At 33.0% G+C, this 15,315-nt stretch overlaps 1 protein-coding gene across 1 annotated transcript; it reads right to left on the bottom strand.

The window, feature by feature from the left end:
* Window positions 1-9,422: 9,422 nt before the first annotated feature.
* LOC107041887 lies at window positions 9,423-10,459 on the bottom strand. The gene is made up of 2 exons (XM_015262697.1): window positions 10,184-10,459; window positions 9,423-9,902 (listed from the first exon to the last, which is right to left on the bottom strand). Exons 1-2 carry the CDS (start codon window positions 10,202-10,204, stop codon window positions 9,570-9,572), a joined length of 354 nt encoding a protein of 117 aa, XP_015118183.1. The 5' UTR covers window positions 10,205-10,459; the 3' UTR covers window positions 9,423-9,569.
* Between the last annotated feature and the right edge of the window lie 4,856 nt (window positions 10,460-15,315).

The raw sequence follows: 15,315 nt of genomic DNA, 5'->3' as shown, positions 1-15,315 counted from the left end.
TAGGATGGCTCATAATAAATAAGAACGAAAAATTAAACTTTTTTAGAGTTGAAACAAATAGTCCAGGGAACTGTGAGGCTGTGTAATTTTTTTCCGATTTTTTAATTCAATTTTGGAGTAGCGCATGGCATTTCAAGTTTGACTAAAATATCTGACCTACTGGCAGTCAATGGTTATAAAACATAGGTAAAAGTTAAATATCCTTGATTACGGTCCGGCGCTAGGTTATAAAAATGACAGAGGATGGTTCTTCGGATCTGTTCAGGTAGAGAATGCAGCGACTAGTATAGGTCCGTCACTGTTGCTCTCATAGCGAGGAGGTCGGAAATACATGCGTTTTCTGGGGAGCAATAGAAACCCAACTACACGACTGCCCTGTATGTGCGAGACAGAGGCGCTCGCAGTTATCCCTGTCATAAAAGCTCATCAAAAGAGCCTTTGAACAGCGCTTAACATATTTAATTCCCATGATGATTCATTAGGTAACAAGAGTTCGAATAATTTGATTTTATTCGTGGGGAAATATCATCTATCTATTACAAGTGCTTTACAATTTCTATTGCATTTTTGTTGTTATGTGTAATTTTATGAATTTTTCATTATATAGAGGAGAATTGAAGTTAAATTGAAAGTATTTTTTTCGGATAATGAACGAATACCTTTAAATTTGATGCCTCTTGTTGCATTCCAATAGAATCCTATTTAAAACAAGCAGGGGTTCGAGCTTTTTTGGCCGAAGCCATCTGACCGTTAGTTTATGTTATAACTCCTTTTCTTTCCATTGGTAGATTCCAATTCCATTCTCCAATTCCTTCATACTACCAATTCCATTGGTAGTAAGCTTCCGAATGGATCTGTAGTAATTCTATTCAAGAAAGAAAAAAATGGAAACTCCATACCTGCTCAGATTAGATATCAACAATGTCAGTGGAAATACCTGCCTCCTGATGAAAAAACAGACAAACGGAAATATCTCGAAAACTTTGTATGAACGGATATATATGTTTTGATTGATTCGGATAAAAGGCATCAAAACAAATATTTGGAGAAAAAAAAATTGAAATCGGCTACGTAGTTTTTAAGCTATTGCACAGAAAAGGTTTTCAGAGAAAGTCGAATATCTCGGAAGCTACCCATGCAATTGAGCTTTTTTTCAATAAGAAGGATTGGTATCATGAGAGGAAGATTTTGTCCAAATTTCAAGTTGATATCTCAATTTTTGCACAAGCTAGAGTGATTACAAGGATTTTTATGAAAAAAACGGACAAACGGAATTATCTCGAAAACTTTATATGAACGGGCACATATGTTTTGATTGATTCTAATAGAAGGCATCAAAGCAAATATTTTGAAAAAAAAATTGAAATCGGTTGCGTAGTTTTTAAGATAATGCACATAAAAGGTTTTCGGAGAAAGTCAAATATCTCGGAAACTACTCATGCGATTGAGCTCATTTTTAATAGGAAGGATTATTATCATGAGAGGAAGATTCTATCCAGATTTCAAGTTGATATCTCAATTTTTGTACAAGCTAGAGTAATTACAAAGTTTTTTATGAAAAACCAGAAAAACGGAAATATCTCGAAAACTTTGTATGAACGGATATATGTGTTTCGATTGATTCGGATATAAGGCATCGAAACGAATATTTTGACTAGCTTCGAAAATATTAGCGACAAACGATTTAAAAACGAATAGCTTTTTCTCAAAAACTATTTGATTAATCGGGCTGAACGTTTGCACAGAGTTAGTTCTTGTTAAGCTCTATAATCTGACAAAATTTTAGATTTTTTGGAATAAGTTTAGCCAACTAATTACTCAATTTTCCAAAAATTGACCACCGAAAAGGTGGCGATGGACATTGTCACCGACAGACATGGTCGCCAAACTTCGTATTTTTACATTTCACACCATTCTATATCATACCCAATCAAAATTAGAAAATCTGAAAACAGCACGATTACAATGGTTCTATTCGGAAGCAAAAAAAACCATTGGAAACTAATATTAATAGTATTAAATATCAACGATACATGAAAATTATATTAATGGCATGGTACTGTTTAGAATGACGCTATTTCTTCTATTCAAATTTTGTTGAAATTGCTGTAAATTGATCGATTCAACCATGTAAATTTTGAAATAAAAAAATTTGTAACTATAACATTTTTATGTAAGAAATAAAATCATGTACAGTCAGCAGACGCGCGGGTTGAAAGGTCGGTCCCTTTCTTAAAAGGGTCAGTACCTCAGGTACAATTTTTTTGCCTGGGTTCAATGTCTGTTTATACGACCGTTGTGGAAGCACCGGATAAGCCGGACACCTGTCCTTGGACGAAAATTTATCAAGTTTCTTTCGCATTTTACTCGGCATTGGATTTATTGTAATTTTTTTTTCCTTCCCAAACGATTGTCAAATAGTTTATTGATCATTCTATCAAATCTAGGCGAATAATGGACGCTCCATAGGGCTCGTAGAGGCGTCTGAAGATCTCTAAATCTCGCATAAATCCGGATTTTTATTTCAATAACAAATAGCTATTTTGCAGAGAAAATTTTTTTTATATATTTCTTACCTCCCTTTCAGAAAGTCTACAAAAGGTGATAACGATAAATTGAGTAATTGAGTATTAAAAAAATTATTATCACATTCTCTCTGTGAAAATGTGTAAAAGTGCATAGCAAATTGAACTGCTATGCGCCAGTACAAAAATAATTTTAAAAATTTGAAAAAATTGCTATGTGTTCATCATTATTTTCCTTCTCATATTCAAAATAAAAAGAATCGAAATTCAATTTTTTTCAACGTTTGAGCCATCCTAAGGATCATTCTATACACAATTCGTATAGAAAAGTTCTATACGATTTTTTCATACGTGTGGTTGCGATCAAGTTCAGAATATGACTGGTACACCTATGATGGGCTGGAAGCAGTCTGGATGAAATGTCCGCAAAAGATTCTCTTCCAATCGTCTCTCGCTCAGATGCTTCCTCTTCTCTCTCGTATGCTGGTATGTAATCTGGAGGAACGAAATCATGGCGATACGGAAAATTCTCCTTCATATCAGTAATTTCGGGATTTCCATATTTTTTTCCCAATATTTTCAATCGTGATGTTTAGTTATAAGACGAATATCCTATTTTTTCATCATCTTTGTTGACGAGTTAGTAGTAGGACAAAAATGACATTTAAAATAGTTGAAATTTTAAGAACAGCTAAGAATGCAAATGAATTCTTTTCTTATGACAAAGAGTCGCCACATTCATCGTAGGTTTTAGGGCTACGAAAGTTGCATACGAAATCTTCACCTTGAAGTGTTGAATTATATTTTTTATTATTAACGGATTTTGTCACAAGAATCTTAAGTCTGGCCATCGCCCAAGGGCCTTGAGTCTAATTGAATTATATTTTTGAATAATTTATCCACCTAATTTATTTTGCAAATTGGAGAAATATGACAATTTGTGTGTATTTATCGAACATGACAATAGCTTCGTAATTTTTTATTTTTAAAGAATTGACAAAAGTCCGAACTTGCCGGAGTTTTCTTGTTAATTTTCAATGTTAGAATGTTAAATTGAACCCAACAAATAATAATTATCAATCTTATAATAATAACTATAATAATAAAAATAGTAATACGACAATTTGTTTAAATTTATCGAACATGACAATAGCCCTGTAATTTTTTATTTTCAATGAATTGTCAAAAGTCCTAAGTTATAAGTTTTTATGAATTTCCATTCAGAATAGACATTAAGACCTTTCAAGTACTAAATCACAGAAAGAAAAATATATTGATGCCAACGAAGTTTAGTTGAGGCAATCAGGCAATAAAATTCCTCCCTAAAATTTCCATTTAATTTTTCGTCAGGAACGACGTCAATTGGCATAAGTATATTTTCATCACGCTGTGTCGGAAAAGTAAATTTGGCATAAGTATATTTTTCTCTCCGTGTTCACGTAAAATTTATTTGAGAAAAGGAGGAATAAATAGAAGAAGAAATAGGAGATATTGCAGAAATTTACGCGCGAGAAAAAACCGGAAGAGAAATAAGTCATGAGGACAATTTTTTCCAGACATTTTATACGAGAAATTTAGGGGGAGAAATATTTTTTGAAAAAATTTAGCCCGTACACCTTCATCGTATATTGCACATGAAAATGTGTCAACGAGGGACATTTATCTCGGTGAGGAATGTCAGCTTCGTTTGACATCCGACGATATTCGCAATCGCATAAAATTTTTTTTTTCATCCGAGCTTGCTGAGAGTGAAATCAATAATCATTCACTACACTAATTTTCAAAATCTGGGATGACTCTTTCGATCGTGATCTTCATTCGAGTTCGAATGCAGTTGGAGACGTGCGAATATCGAAAACTCGAGATTATTTTTTTAAAAATTATGAAATTTTGAAGTATTTAAAGTGATAATAATTTCCTCACTTTCAACATTTCTTCATGGATTAAAAACGAAACAGTATGTTAAAAATTGAATACACTGGATCATTCACCCATTCCAAATGTTCGAAGAGAAAATAAACAATAAATAATGGATTTGTTTTGCACTATTTTGTCGACTTTAGACATAACTGACTGATCTTTTTCGCGAATTGACCTGACAATTGATTAGTTTAGAGTTGTCGAAAAAACGTTTGGATGTGAAACGAAAACAGATGAAATCCATGACGTCAAAATTTCTAAAGCCAATCTGAAATATTGTCATGTGTAGTTCCTCTACAACATTACAGCACAGGAAAAAGAAGTTTAACTTGGAATTTGAATATCCAAATGACACAGGCTGTTCAATTTATTCTAGTTATTTGATCGTTTTGATAATTCGAGAATCGGAATATTGCATTCGAGTATTCTAATAAATATCATACATTTGCTAGTCACACACCTCTTGCAGCTTTCATTCGGATTTTATAAAATTCGGGACGCTAGTGTCCAGGAAAGCGGAGAAGTTTTCAGAATGATGGAGATATTCTGTCTGGGTTGTTTTTTTAGGTCGAACATTGCATGAAAATTGGATTTTAAGCCCTAGCGATTAGTTATGCAGAGGAATGGTCGAGGATCTGCGGTAGAGATACAGTCGATTCAAGTGGAAGTTTTATATGAATATGATATCGCCTAACGGTCACAATGGGAGGAATTGAGTTGATCACCTGCGAAGATTTTTATGAATGATGGCTCCTCCACGATATTGAAAGGCATAAAAGTTTGAAGAACACAATTACAGATGTTAGCATTAAAAACTGACTGCACGAAATGACATGTCACTCTGTTTTCTTGTCGAGAAGTATCTTCCACGCGCATCTTCTTAGCTGCACAATAGATTTCAAACTCACTCAGCCTCTTCTTATGACATAACTGTAAATATTCAAGAGTTTTACAACAACTTAGTGCTTCATCCTTGAGATGTTAACTGGCGTGGAATATAAAATTAATGGTGTTCTACTTTTGTTCTACAAATATGACGAAACGTTTCATTTTCAAAAATGAAGAATTAAATCACATTATCTCACCTTCACGTGCGTTTTATAGTTTGACATACTGCTCACTGAACCTTTAATTTTTGTGGCCTTACTGTGTTCATTATAACACACTTGGCACATAGCGAAGACACCCACTTCGAATGAAGATTCTTCCATTATGGGTTTGAACCAGGTACCGTCAAGGTACGGGCGTCTTGCACAAGCATCAATCAAACTAGGTTTTTCAATCCCATTTTCAGTTGATTTCGTTTCATTTAAATCCATATCTTCTCTCATTTTTTCAATTTTTTCCCCGATAGTCCAATTTTCTTCGTCAGATGCGGCTATAGAGCTTCTTGACATATTGGAGGTCTCATCATCATCGAGAACACTCCGTTTGACATTATTGGATGCCATCCTGTCTATGAAAAAAAATGAAATAAGTAACCAAACCGTCAGTTAAGAAAAAATTTAAATTTAGATGTTCGATGGATTAATTTTAGCAGGGGAGTATCTCAAATTTATCTCAGGAACCAAAAATGATAATTTATCCTGGGGGTTAATACGTGTTAACTCAAATGGGGCCACCTGATGAATAAAAAATTTTTCATTGGGTCAAATATCAAGAAATTATAACCCCAGGAATATGATTTATCCTGAGGCTAAATTTTGTCCTGGAGTTTATTTGGTTATCAGGGCTCTGTGCAACCGGGCCATAGTATATTTAAAAATTTGTATAATTAAGGGCCGGTTGCGACAACTACTCGGCCAACTACTTGTAACCAAACCATCAGTTAAAAAAAATTTAAATATACATGTTCGATGGATTAATTTTACCGGGAGAGTATCTCAAATTTATCCCAGGGACAAAAAATAATAATTTATCCTGGGGTTAAATGCGTGTTAACTCAAATGGGGTGACCTGATGAGTAAAAAATTATTGATTGGGTTAAATATCAAGGAATTATAATCCCTAGGATAAAATTTGACCTAATCAAACATAAAATCTACAAAACTTTAAACACATGTCAAAACTTTAAACGCATGTCGATTCTTTATTTTTTATAAATAATTTTTTCATTTAGTGATACTTTTTTCCTTAATTATAAGATATATTTTCATTTGATTTTTTATTTTATGAAAATATTCAAATTAATTATTTAAAAATTAAATTTTGAAACAATAACGGCGCTTTTCTTTGCTGTGAGCTTTCGCAAATATCGCATCCGTGTTTCTTCGGAATGAATTATTTTTGTTAAATATTTTGACGTGTTTCTTGGGAAATCGATGAATCTCAAACTTCTTACCTCCCCGCGCCTGGTAGGGTCCACTTGTTTCAAGAAAATTTCAATTGTCAGGAAACACGTCAAAATATTAAGCAAAAATAATCCATTCCGAAGAAAAATAAATGTAATATTTGCGACAACTCAGAGCAAAGAAAGCGCCATAATATATAATCATTCAATTCAAGTATTTATTTTAGTTAATTATCTATTAAAAATATATTCCTTTATATATTATATTGTCAATTCTCTATATCAAGTTAATATTTCATTAATGTTATTTGAACATATTTTAAAAATTATAAATAAGAAAAAATTATAATTAATATTCAAATTAAAATTTCATTTAAATTAAATAATTTAAATGAAAGTTAAATAAATAAACTTTATTTATTATATTATAATAATTCGTTATCCAGGCACTTCATTATTTTATGAAAATGATTTTTCTCTATTGTTACGTCCCAAATGGATTACTCTTTTATTTTCACTGAGTTAAGAATTGATCTGGATTTAGAAGAAAAGATTTAACCCTTCTGGTCGATAACTCCAGGTGTTGAGGGAAGCTATTCCTTTAGGTAGGTTCTTTCCAATCGACTACTGCGCGTAGCTGACCAATCAAACACGATTAGGACACAATTGTTTAATTTAACAATATTTATTCAATAACAAATAACACTTGGGTTTATTACACTGTTCACTATTGTAGTCTTTGAATCTTATGATTTAAGTTTCACTTGATATTTTAAATGTTTTTTTTTTTCTTCAATTTTGGTTATTTCAGTTGACTTCGATTATTTTAATAACACTGTGATTTGAGTCCCGAACACCTTGAATTAGGAAATAGGATTTCGGAGTTAGAATATTCACCGGGACTTGACTTGAACTAGAAGTTTAACTTAGTGTTTTGAATAAGATCGGAAGAGGTAGTTATTTCTACTTTCCACTTTGAAGTTGTAGATTGAAGTGATTTCTCTAAGGAAGGATTTGGATATCTAAGGGTTTCTTAGTGATCACGCGTGGGCGTTCACGCTCTAGTTTCAGAGGGTAGGATTGGTTGATTAGGGATGCTGGAGAGGATAGAGGCGAGCCGGTTGGTTTTTGGGTCAAGCGGGGAGCCTCGATAGTTATGATTGGATTTTTGGACATTAAGGGTGCAGCTGCGTTTTGACTCTTAAGAAAATTCTGTTCTCACGGAACGTTAGAATTGGAAAATGTCACTTGACACTTATGACTTTCAGATTTTTAGAGTTCGCCGTGTTCGGTTTACAATTTCAGGATGAAAATACTTATCTTACATATTTATTTCGACTTTTATGATTTTTTGAAAAGTTTATGATGCACGTGTGCATCNGTCTTATGATTTTTGAAAAGTTTATGATGCACGTGTGCATCCATCTGTTTTTCGGTTTCGTTTATCACGTGGGAATGGTATTTTTAATGTTTCTCAAGAAAAAATGTGGTCTGGACACTTGAGTGTTATTTCTTAAATGTAATTAATAATTTTCTTATTTTATTGGATTGGAAAAAATGATATTTGAATATTGGGCCTTATATACTAATTGCTGGTAAGACTCGACAGTCGATAAAGTAAAGTTAAAAATTTAGTATAGCGCCATCAGGTGGCCAAGGTAGGGACGTAACACTATATTGAGAGTATGAAACAAAAAGCGTAATTATTTAGCTTGTCTTTCAAGAAAATTTCTTCAAAATTATGATTTTTATTCCCTTCTATCGTTTGGAGGAAAGACGAATTCTGGAAATTGTTTGATCACGTATAACGAAGTAGAGAAGTATTGGTACTTACCTTACAACTGGACTTGAAATATCTAAATCACTCTAGTGAGTTGGATCAGTTGAGAAGACACTCGTTGATTTGTAATCAAAAATCGCAAATAACCGGCGAATTGAACTCCAGCAATATCGTGCGCCGACTGAACATCGATAGAAACACGAGGAATGAGTTGGTAACTAGAATTATTTCGAAGAATCGCTTGGAATACTGTTTCCTTTAAATTGAAGGAAACAATACTGATGAATAAGTATCAGTATATTTCTTTGTGTATGTGTGTACAGAAGGATAACAAAATCGACCGTCGTTAATCCTGGATCCACCATCTCTTGCGAAACCCCCCTTAACTAGTCATGCCCTTCCCCCTACTCTCGTCAATCAACAGTCACTCGATAAATATTTGTATACCGCGCTGAAAATTGTATGAATACTTTTCTACGGATTATCAAACTACTCGGCAATCATGCGCGCTTTCGCGTGAACGCTCAGATTGATTCAAAATCTCGGTCAATATTGCTACTCTGAATGGGGTAAAGTAATTTCGATGTTATCTGAATCAAAATTTTCCAAGTTAGAAAAATTTGCAATTCTGGAAAATAAGGAGTTCATTACAGGAATGCGGAATTTAAGTTAATCCCCTAAAGATGAATATGCAAAATATAAAATATGTAAGAACCTTAAAGAATGTTAATTTCGCAGAAACCAATAGACACCCATCTTATTTTTGTATATTCCTTCGAGATTAATTAATATGAATATGAATGAAAACAGAGTTTATCGTTTTGTGTTCCTTTATTCAACAATACAAATAAAACCTGACGAATTCGCGGAAAATCTGCGAAAGTGGAATTTTTTATGCTGTTTTTTTAATTATTATTAGTATACTGTGCGATAAATGGGGAAAGAAAATAGCACTGGTCTAATTTTTTTTTAGTTTGAAGTTAATTCGTATGATATGTTGACAGTCGATCGAAACCTATTCTCATTTATCAAGTATTTCCAAGTTTCGCAAAAGTTAGAGACGAGGAAAGTAGAGACACTTTCGAGGACGAAGCCGCCTAGGACGTGTCTGTGGAATGGGTCTTACATCAGCATTTCTGGTTCCACGGACACTCGACTGATCATGACCGGGCTGAAGGTGTACGTTGTTGTCCTGGTAGAGAAACGTTATATCTCTGAGAGGGATTCGTGCGCAATGTCCTCCCTGTTCTGAAATTTGATCCTCTTCAGGAGTAGTCTCATCTATGACTTGGTGTGACCTGTCAACGTCTTCACGCAGAGCTCTACTGGCAGCGAGAAGTTCGTCGATTTCTGATAAGAAATTGGTGAGACTCGCGTAACCCACGCCCTGTTCAGAATTAAATGCATCCTCAATTAGGGAAAACACATCTTGATTGAGCAAAAATCTTTTCAAAGAAATTTTGGTTGTGTATTCGACATGCTCTTTCGCGAAATCAATCGCATGGATTTTGAACGAACTCAATTTTTTCTATTGAATAAAAAATGATTTATATTTTTAAAAACATTTTTTTTCCGTACACTCTTTCTTTTTTTTCAATTTTACTATTATTACTAATGAATCAACAGTTCAAACCTAATTGGTAATTTTAAAAGATAAGAATTACTTACATTTTCCATTCTCGAAACCATTGTATTTTGCTATGAACAAATTCTCAACAAAAGTTGAACGACACTTAGGCTCTGGCACTCGGTGTTCACTGTTTCACCATTGATATGGGAATGATATTACGAGTATTACAAGGATGTTGATCACAATTAGTTTGTTGACATTCCACGGATATGATACAGCCAAAAAGCGATTTCATATATTAGAAACGAATTTCTAGATTCGCGAAATCTCTTTCTCAACTTTCATCCTTCGTTTGGAAAATACGAACCAAGAAATTTTACAAACAAACAAACATACAAACTTTTTTTAAATAAAAAAAAAAAAATCTTGCATGCAGTTTTTTTTTTAGTTAAGCATTAGAGACCTCAACTCGAGGTATATTAGCTGTTCTTGTATGCAGTGTTGTCAATGAAATACTCTCAAGCTGCTTCCTCATGACTTTCAAAATAATTAAGTCTAATCACTCATGAAAAAATCCTATAAGAAATCTTATAGAGAATTCAGGCATCTCCTATAGGATTCCTGAGATGAATTTTCTACAGGAATTTTTATAGGATGTTATGTCTGGTTTTCCTATTGAACCCCCTATGAGATTTGTCGACAATAAAGTTCGAATTTTCTTTCAACGAAAAATCAATTCAACAAAAATCTCCAACGCATTTTTCTTCAAAATTGTTTTCTAAATATGATCCCAAAATTTCATCTGTTTATCTCAAAAAATGCGGAAGAAGATAGATTTTGAAGCTCGGTGGTCAAACGAGAAAATTCGTAATTTGGAATATTTCAATAATATTCTTAAATATTCTCATGAGTATTGATTGATATATGAAGAGACATTTCTGAAAAACAATGAAACCGCGCACAAAAAAATTATATATGTCAAGATATATTTTCGAAATATATGTGACATAATATAAACTCGACGAATATATTTAGCATATGTCTCAATTATAAAATGATATATTCGAAACATATGAGACATATTTTTTTGACATATATAAGCATCAGGCAAAAATGACGTTTGTCACATATGAGGCATTCTTTGTCAAGTGGGCCATCCATTTCCTTCATGTCACAAAATTAATTTCATTTTTCTCTCAAGCAATTATCATATTTTTTTTAATCTTTCTGAATTTTTTCAGTTTTTTGGCATTGATAGATGCCTAGGTGTACATAATTCGACTTTCTTTCCAATTTCACGTATCTTTAAGTAATTCATAGAGGGAGTAAAAATTAAAAATACATAAAAAATTGCATTTTTTCTCAGCTTTCTTATAATAGTACATTTCGTAACAAGTGCCGAAAAGTAATTTTTGGTGCGTGGGAGGCTTATAGCACGAGCCGAAGGCGAGTGGTATAATCCCAAAAGCCAAAAAACACTTTCTGCACGTGTTGCGAACAATATTTTTCGTCACAATGTGCGGGAAAGTCACTTTTTAGGCACGCGAAGCGAAGCGGAACGAAGCGGAGCGTGGCTGAAAAGTTACTTTTCGGCACATCGTGATGAAAAAATATTTTCATATCTCAAAAAGTAGAAATAAATATCAAAATCGCGAAAAAATACAAAAAGTTCTAGGAAAATGCAATTTACGTCAATGGGGCCAGTTTGATTTTGAGGAAGAAATTCAAGAATTATCCATTTATCGCCTATAGCTTACTATAAAATTTTCATCGTGGGACAGCCATTGCTTCCTAGGAGAAAAAATCAAATGGCTGCCAATTGAGTCATTTTCTTTTTTCTCACAATGTACAATGATCAGGAAGTCTTTTTTTGTGTACTTAGTGATCACTCAGGAAACCTTCGGTATTGTAAGAAAAAGAAAAATAACCTTCTTAACGATCCTTTGATTTTTTTTCCCCTAGGAATAAATGTCTGGCCCATGATGAAAATTTTACAGCATACTATAGATAATAAATGTATAATTCTTGAATTTTTTCATCGAAATCAAACTGGCCTCATTAGCGTAATTTGCGTTTTTCTACAATTTTTTGTTTTTTTGCGATTTTGACATTTATTTCTACTTTTTGAAATATGAAAATATTTTTATAAGAAAGCTGAGAAGAAATGCAATTTTTTATATATTTTCACCGTTTATCCCCTCTTTGAATTGTTGAAAGATACATGAAATCAGAAAGCAAATCGAATTCACTTATTATTCACTCATTATTTCTCCTTAGACGGCTGAACTTTAAAATCTATTTTCTGAATTTTGTTAAATAAAAAAACGAACTTTTGGGATCATATGTAAAAAATAATTTTTAAGAAAAATACTTCGGAGATTTTTGTTAAGTTGATTTTTCGTTGAAAAAAAAAATTGAAAACTTCATTTTGTAAGACTCGGACAACCTTTTACCTGCAACATCGGATTCCTGAGGAAAAATATCGCCGGAAATGCTATTTTTAATTTTTTTTCCGGAAAAATGAAAAAGTTTTTTCTCCGGGATGAACCTTTCCTTAAATTAATTAATTCGAAAATATAGATGCGATTAAAAAACGATAAAATAAAGTGACCCAAAATTATCTAATCGTGTCACGCCCCTTCGCTCGTAGTGATTAATAGAGTAATTGCGAAATTTTTACTTCTGAATGTCGAACAATTTTATAACTAAAACTTGGGTCATTGTGATTATTAATTAAAGTAGACTAGACAAAATCTCTGAAGGCTGGTTGATGATTAATGAATTAATTGAAAATTTTGCAGTCCTAAATATTCATTAATTATTTAACCAAAAATTTTTTCGTTGCCGTTGATGATTGATCTGAATCCGGCTAACCATTAGAATGTCGATTAAAAATGAATAAATTAACGAAAAACTTCACGCGAGTAGTTACCGATCAACATATATTTCCAAAATTTCTAGTAAGATTATCCATTACTCAATCAATCGGAATGCTAGTACCTACTGATATCGAATAGTTTATTATTCAATCGTAACTTTTTAAGGTTATTGATTGTCCCAATAATTATTATTTCACGGGTTTGATTGATGGTTAATATGATAATCAATTAACGTTAACGAAATGTTAATGATATGGGTATCCCTGCCTATATTATATGGTAAAACGTGAAAAAGTCATAAAATGTCACGAATATAAAAGATAATAATCACTAAACTATATCATGATAATGATGAGTATAATGAGATAGAAATTTCAAGTGGGATATATATTTATATTTAACGTATTTGGTTTCGACGCTATTTCAATAATTACAAGGTATTTTCTTATAATGTTGGATTCTTTCCTATTAATAATCATCAATATACCTAGATTAATCATATCGAATATCGTAAGGATCATATTTAACAATAACATATTTACATCAGTATTTTAATTTCAGAATATACATATCTACAGAATAGTGGGATTTTTTGCCACAAATTTTACCTAATCATTGGAAGAATTTTTGGCATTACGGTGCTATAAAAATTATTAAAAAATTCAAATGTGAGTAATTAAACTCAACAACTTTGCGTGAGAATTTAGACCCAACGTTTCGGAACGTATTGCTCTCCATTCCCGGAGGTAGCTATATACGATAGGATACAAAATTTCATTTGTCGAAATGTCAATGTCAATGCCTTTTATCATTTATATCAATTTTATAGGATTGGAAATGTCTTTCAAAGGAGTATTCTTGTAATTGTTGAGTAACAAGAATAACTTGATTATTTGGCTCTAGGATTACGATATTGATCAAATGTAATTGAGGACCAGCCTCGGTCGGCATCATCAATATTACGTTTTTCCTGATATCATGTCCCAAATAATTGAGAGCTTACTATTGTAATATCTCCAGATCGATTGGACGGGAGAACTGGCAGAAAATGGCGATAATTTGGATTTAATTCTAATCTCTTGTTAAGAGCTGGACCAGAGAGAAAAGGTGGTGGTAAAGACTTGTTGATGAGTAACCGATAATTCAATTTTAATTGTGCCTTGATGGCTATTTTTAGTATTCTCTACGATATCGAGAAAAGGAGAGATTACTATGTATAAATAGTACTGATTACCATGTACATGGTAATCTCTCCTATAATAATGGTTGTCGTTGCTATATTGTATAGTAATGCCCACCATGTTCGAATGGTATTGATTACTATACAACATAGTACGCTTTACTGTTGAACATAGTAAAAATTACTATTGAGATTGACTTAGAAACTCTTTTACCATAATTTATGGTAACCTCTACCATACAAAAGTAACCCCTACCATTCACTTTTCTCCATGCACATGACCTTCCAACCGTACCAGTGGGCCCAATAACCCCACGAAATGCGTAAGCTGGAGAGCGTGAGCATTTCAACTCAACCTCGATGATCAGCAACTAACACTCAACGGAACTAACGAGATCTCACCGGGAGGCTCAGTCTATCGGCCACGAACGCCGGTGGAGACTCGTTCCACTCAGAATTCGCGAAACTAAAGAAAATATAAATCGAAACGGTAAATACAACTGACTGTAAATTTACCCTAAACCATAATAACCCTAACCGTAAATCCCTCAATTCGAAACTAAACCGGAAGTGAACTCGAAATCTCAAGAATTTAATTATATACTTTTAATTCGACTGAATATTTTACGTTTAATCATTTTTAACATGGATCGACACTTTTTATATATTTAATTTTAAAGAATTGAAAGTTATTTTCCCACAGACGTTGATGTTCTGATGTTCTGATGACCGATATCCAAAGCTCGAGCTAAAATTTAGGGATGTTGCGCCTACCTTCTTTATCTCCCTTCGATAGGGGTGCCAACCTTCAGGGGGGATATGACGCGATTCTCTCTCCTAACAATATTCACTCACCCCTTTTACTCTCTCTCCTTACAATCCTTTCTATCGAAAATCCGCATTTTTCCAATTCTGCGGTGAACTCTCGTACAGGTGGCGGAATTTCTAAAATTATGATAGTGGACGAGTTAGGGGTTCACCATGGGCCGTTTGATACCTTGTTATAAAAGAGAAGTGGGAAATTCATGGGCGAGTTGAAAGTAATATTCGAAAGGAAGATATTCATCATGATTTCTTGATGATGAAAATTTTTTCTTTTTTTTCGGATGCAATAAAATTCAGAATTTTCGAGCAGAAGAAAAATAAGAATTTCTCGCATTTCTACGATTTT

This window comes from Diachasma alloeum, unplaced genomic scaffold (assembly GCF_001412515.2).
Source record: "Diachasma alloeum isolate Michigan unplaced genomic scaffold, Dall2.0 Dall_scaffold_00387, whole genome shotgun sequence".
Classification (NCBI taxonomy): domain Eukaryota; kingdom Metazoa; phylum Arthropoda; class Insecta; order Hymenoptera; family Braconidae; genus Diachasma; species Diachasma alloeum.
Note: the sequence above shows the minus strand (reverse complement) of the source record. Positions and strands in the feature narration are given on the sequence as shown.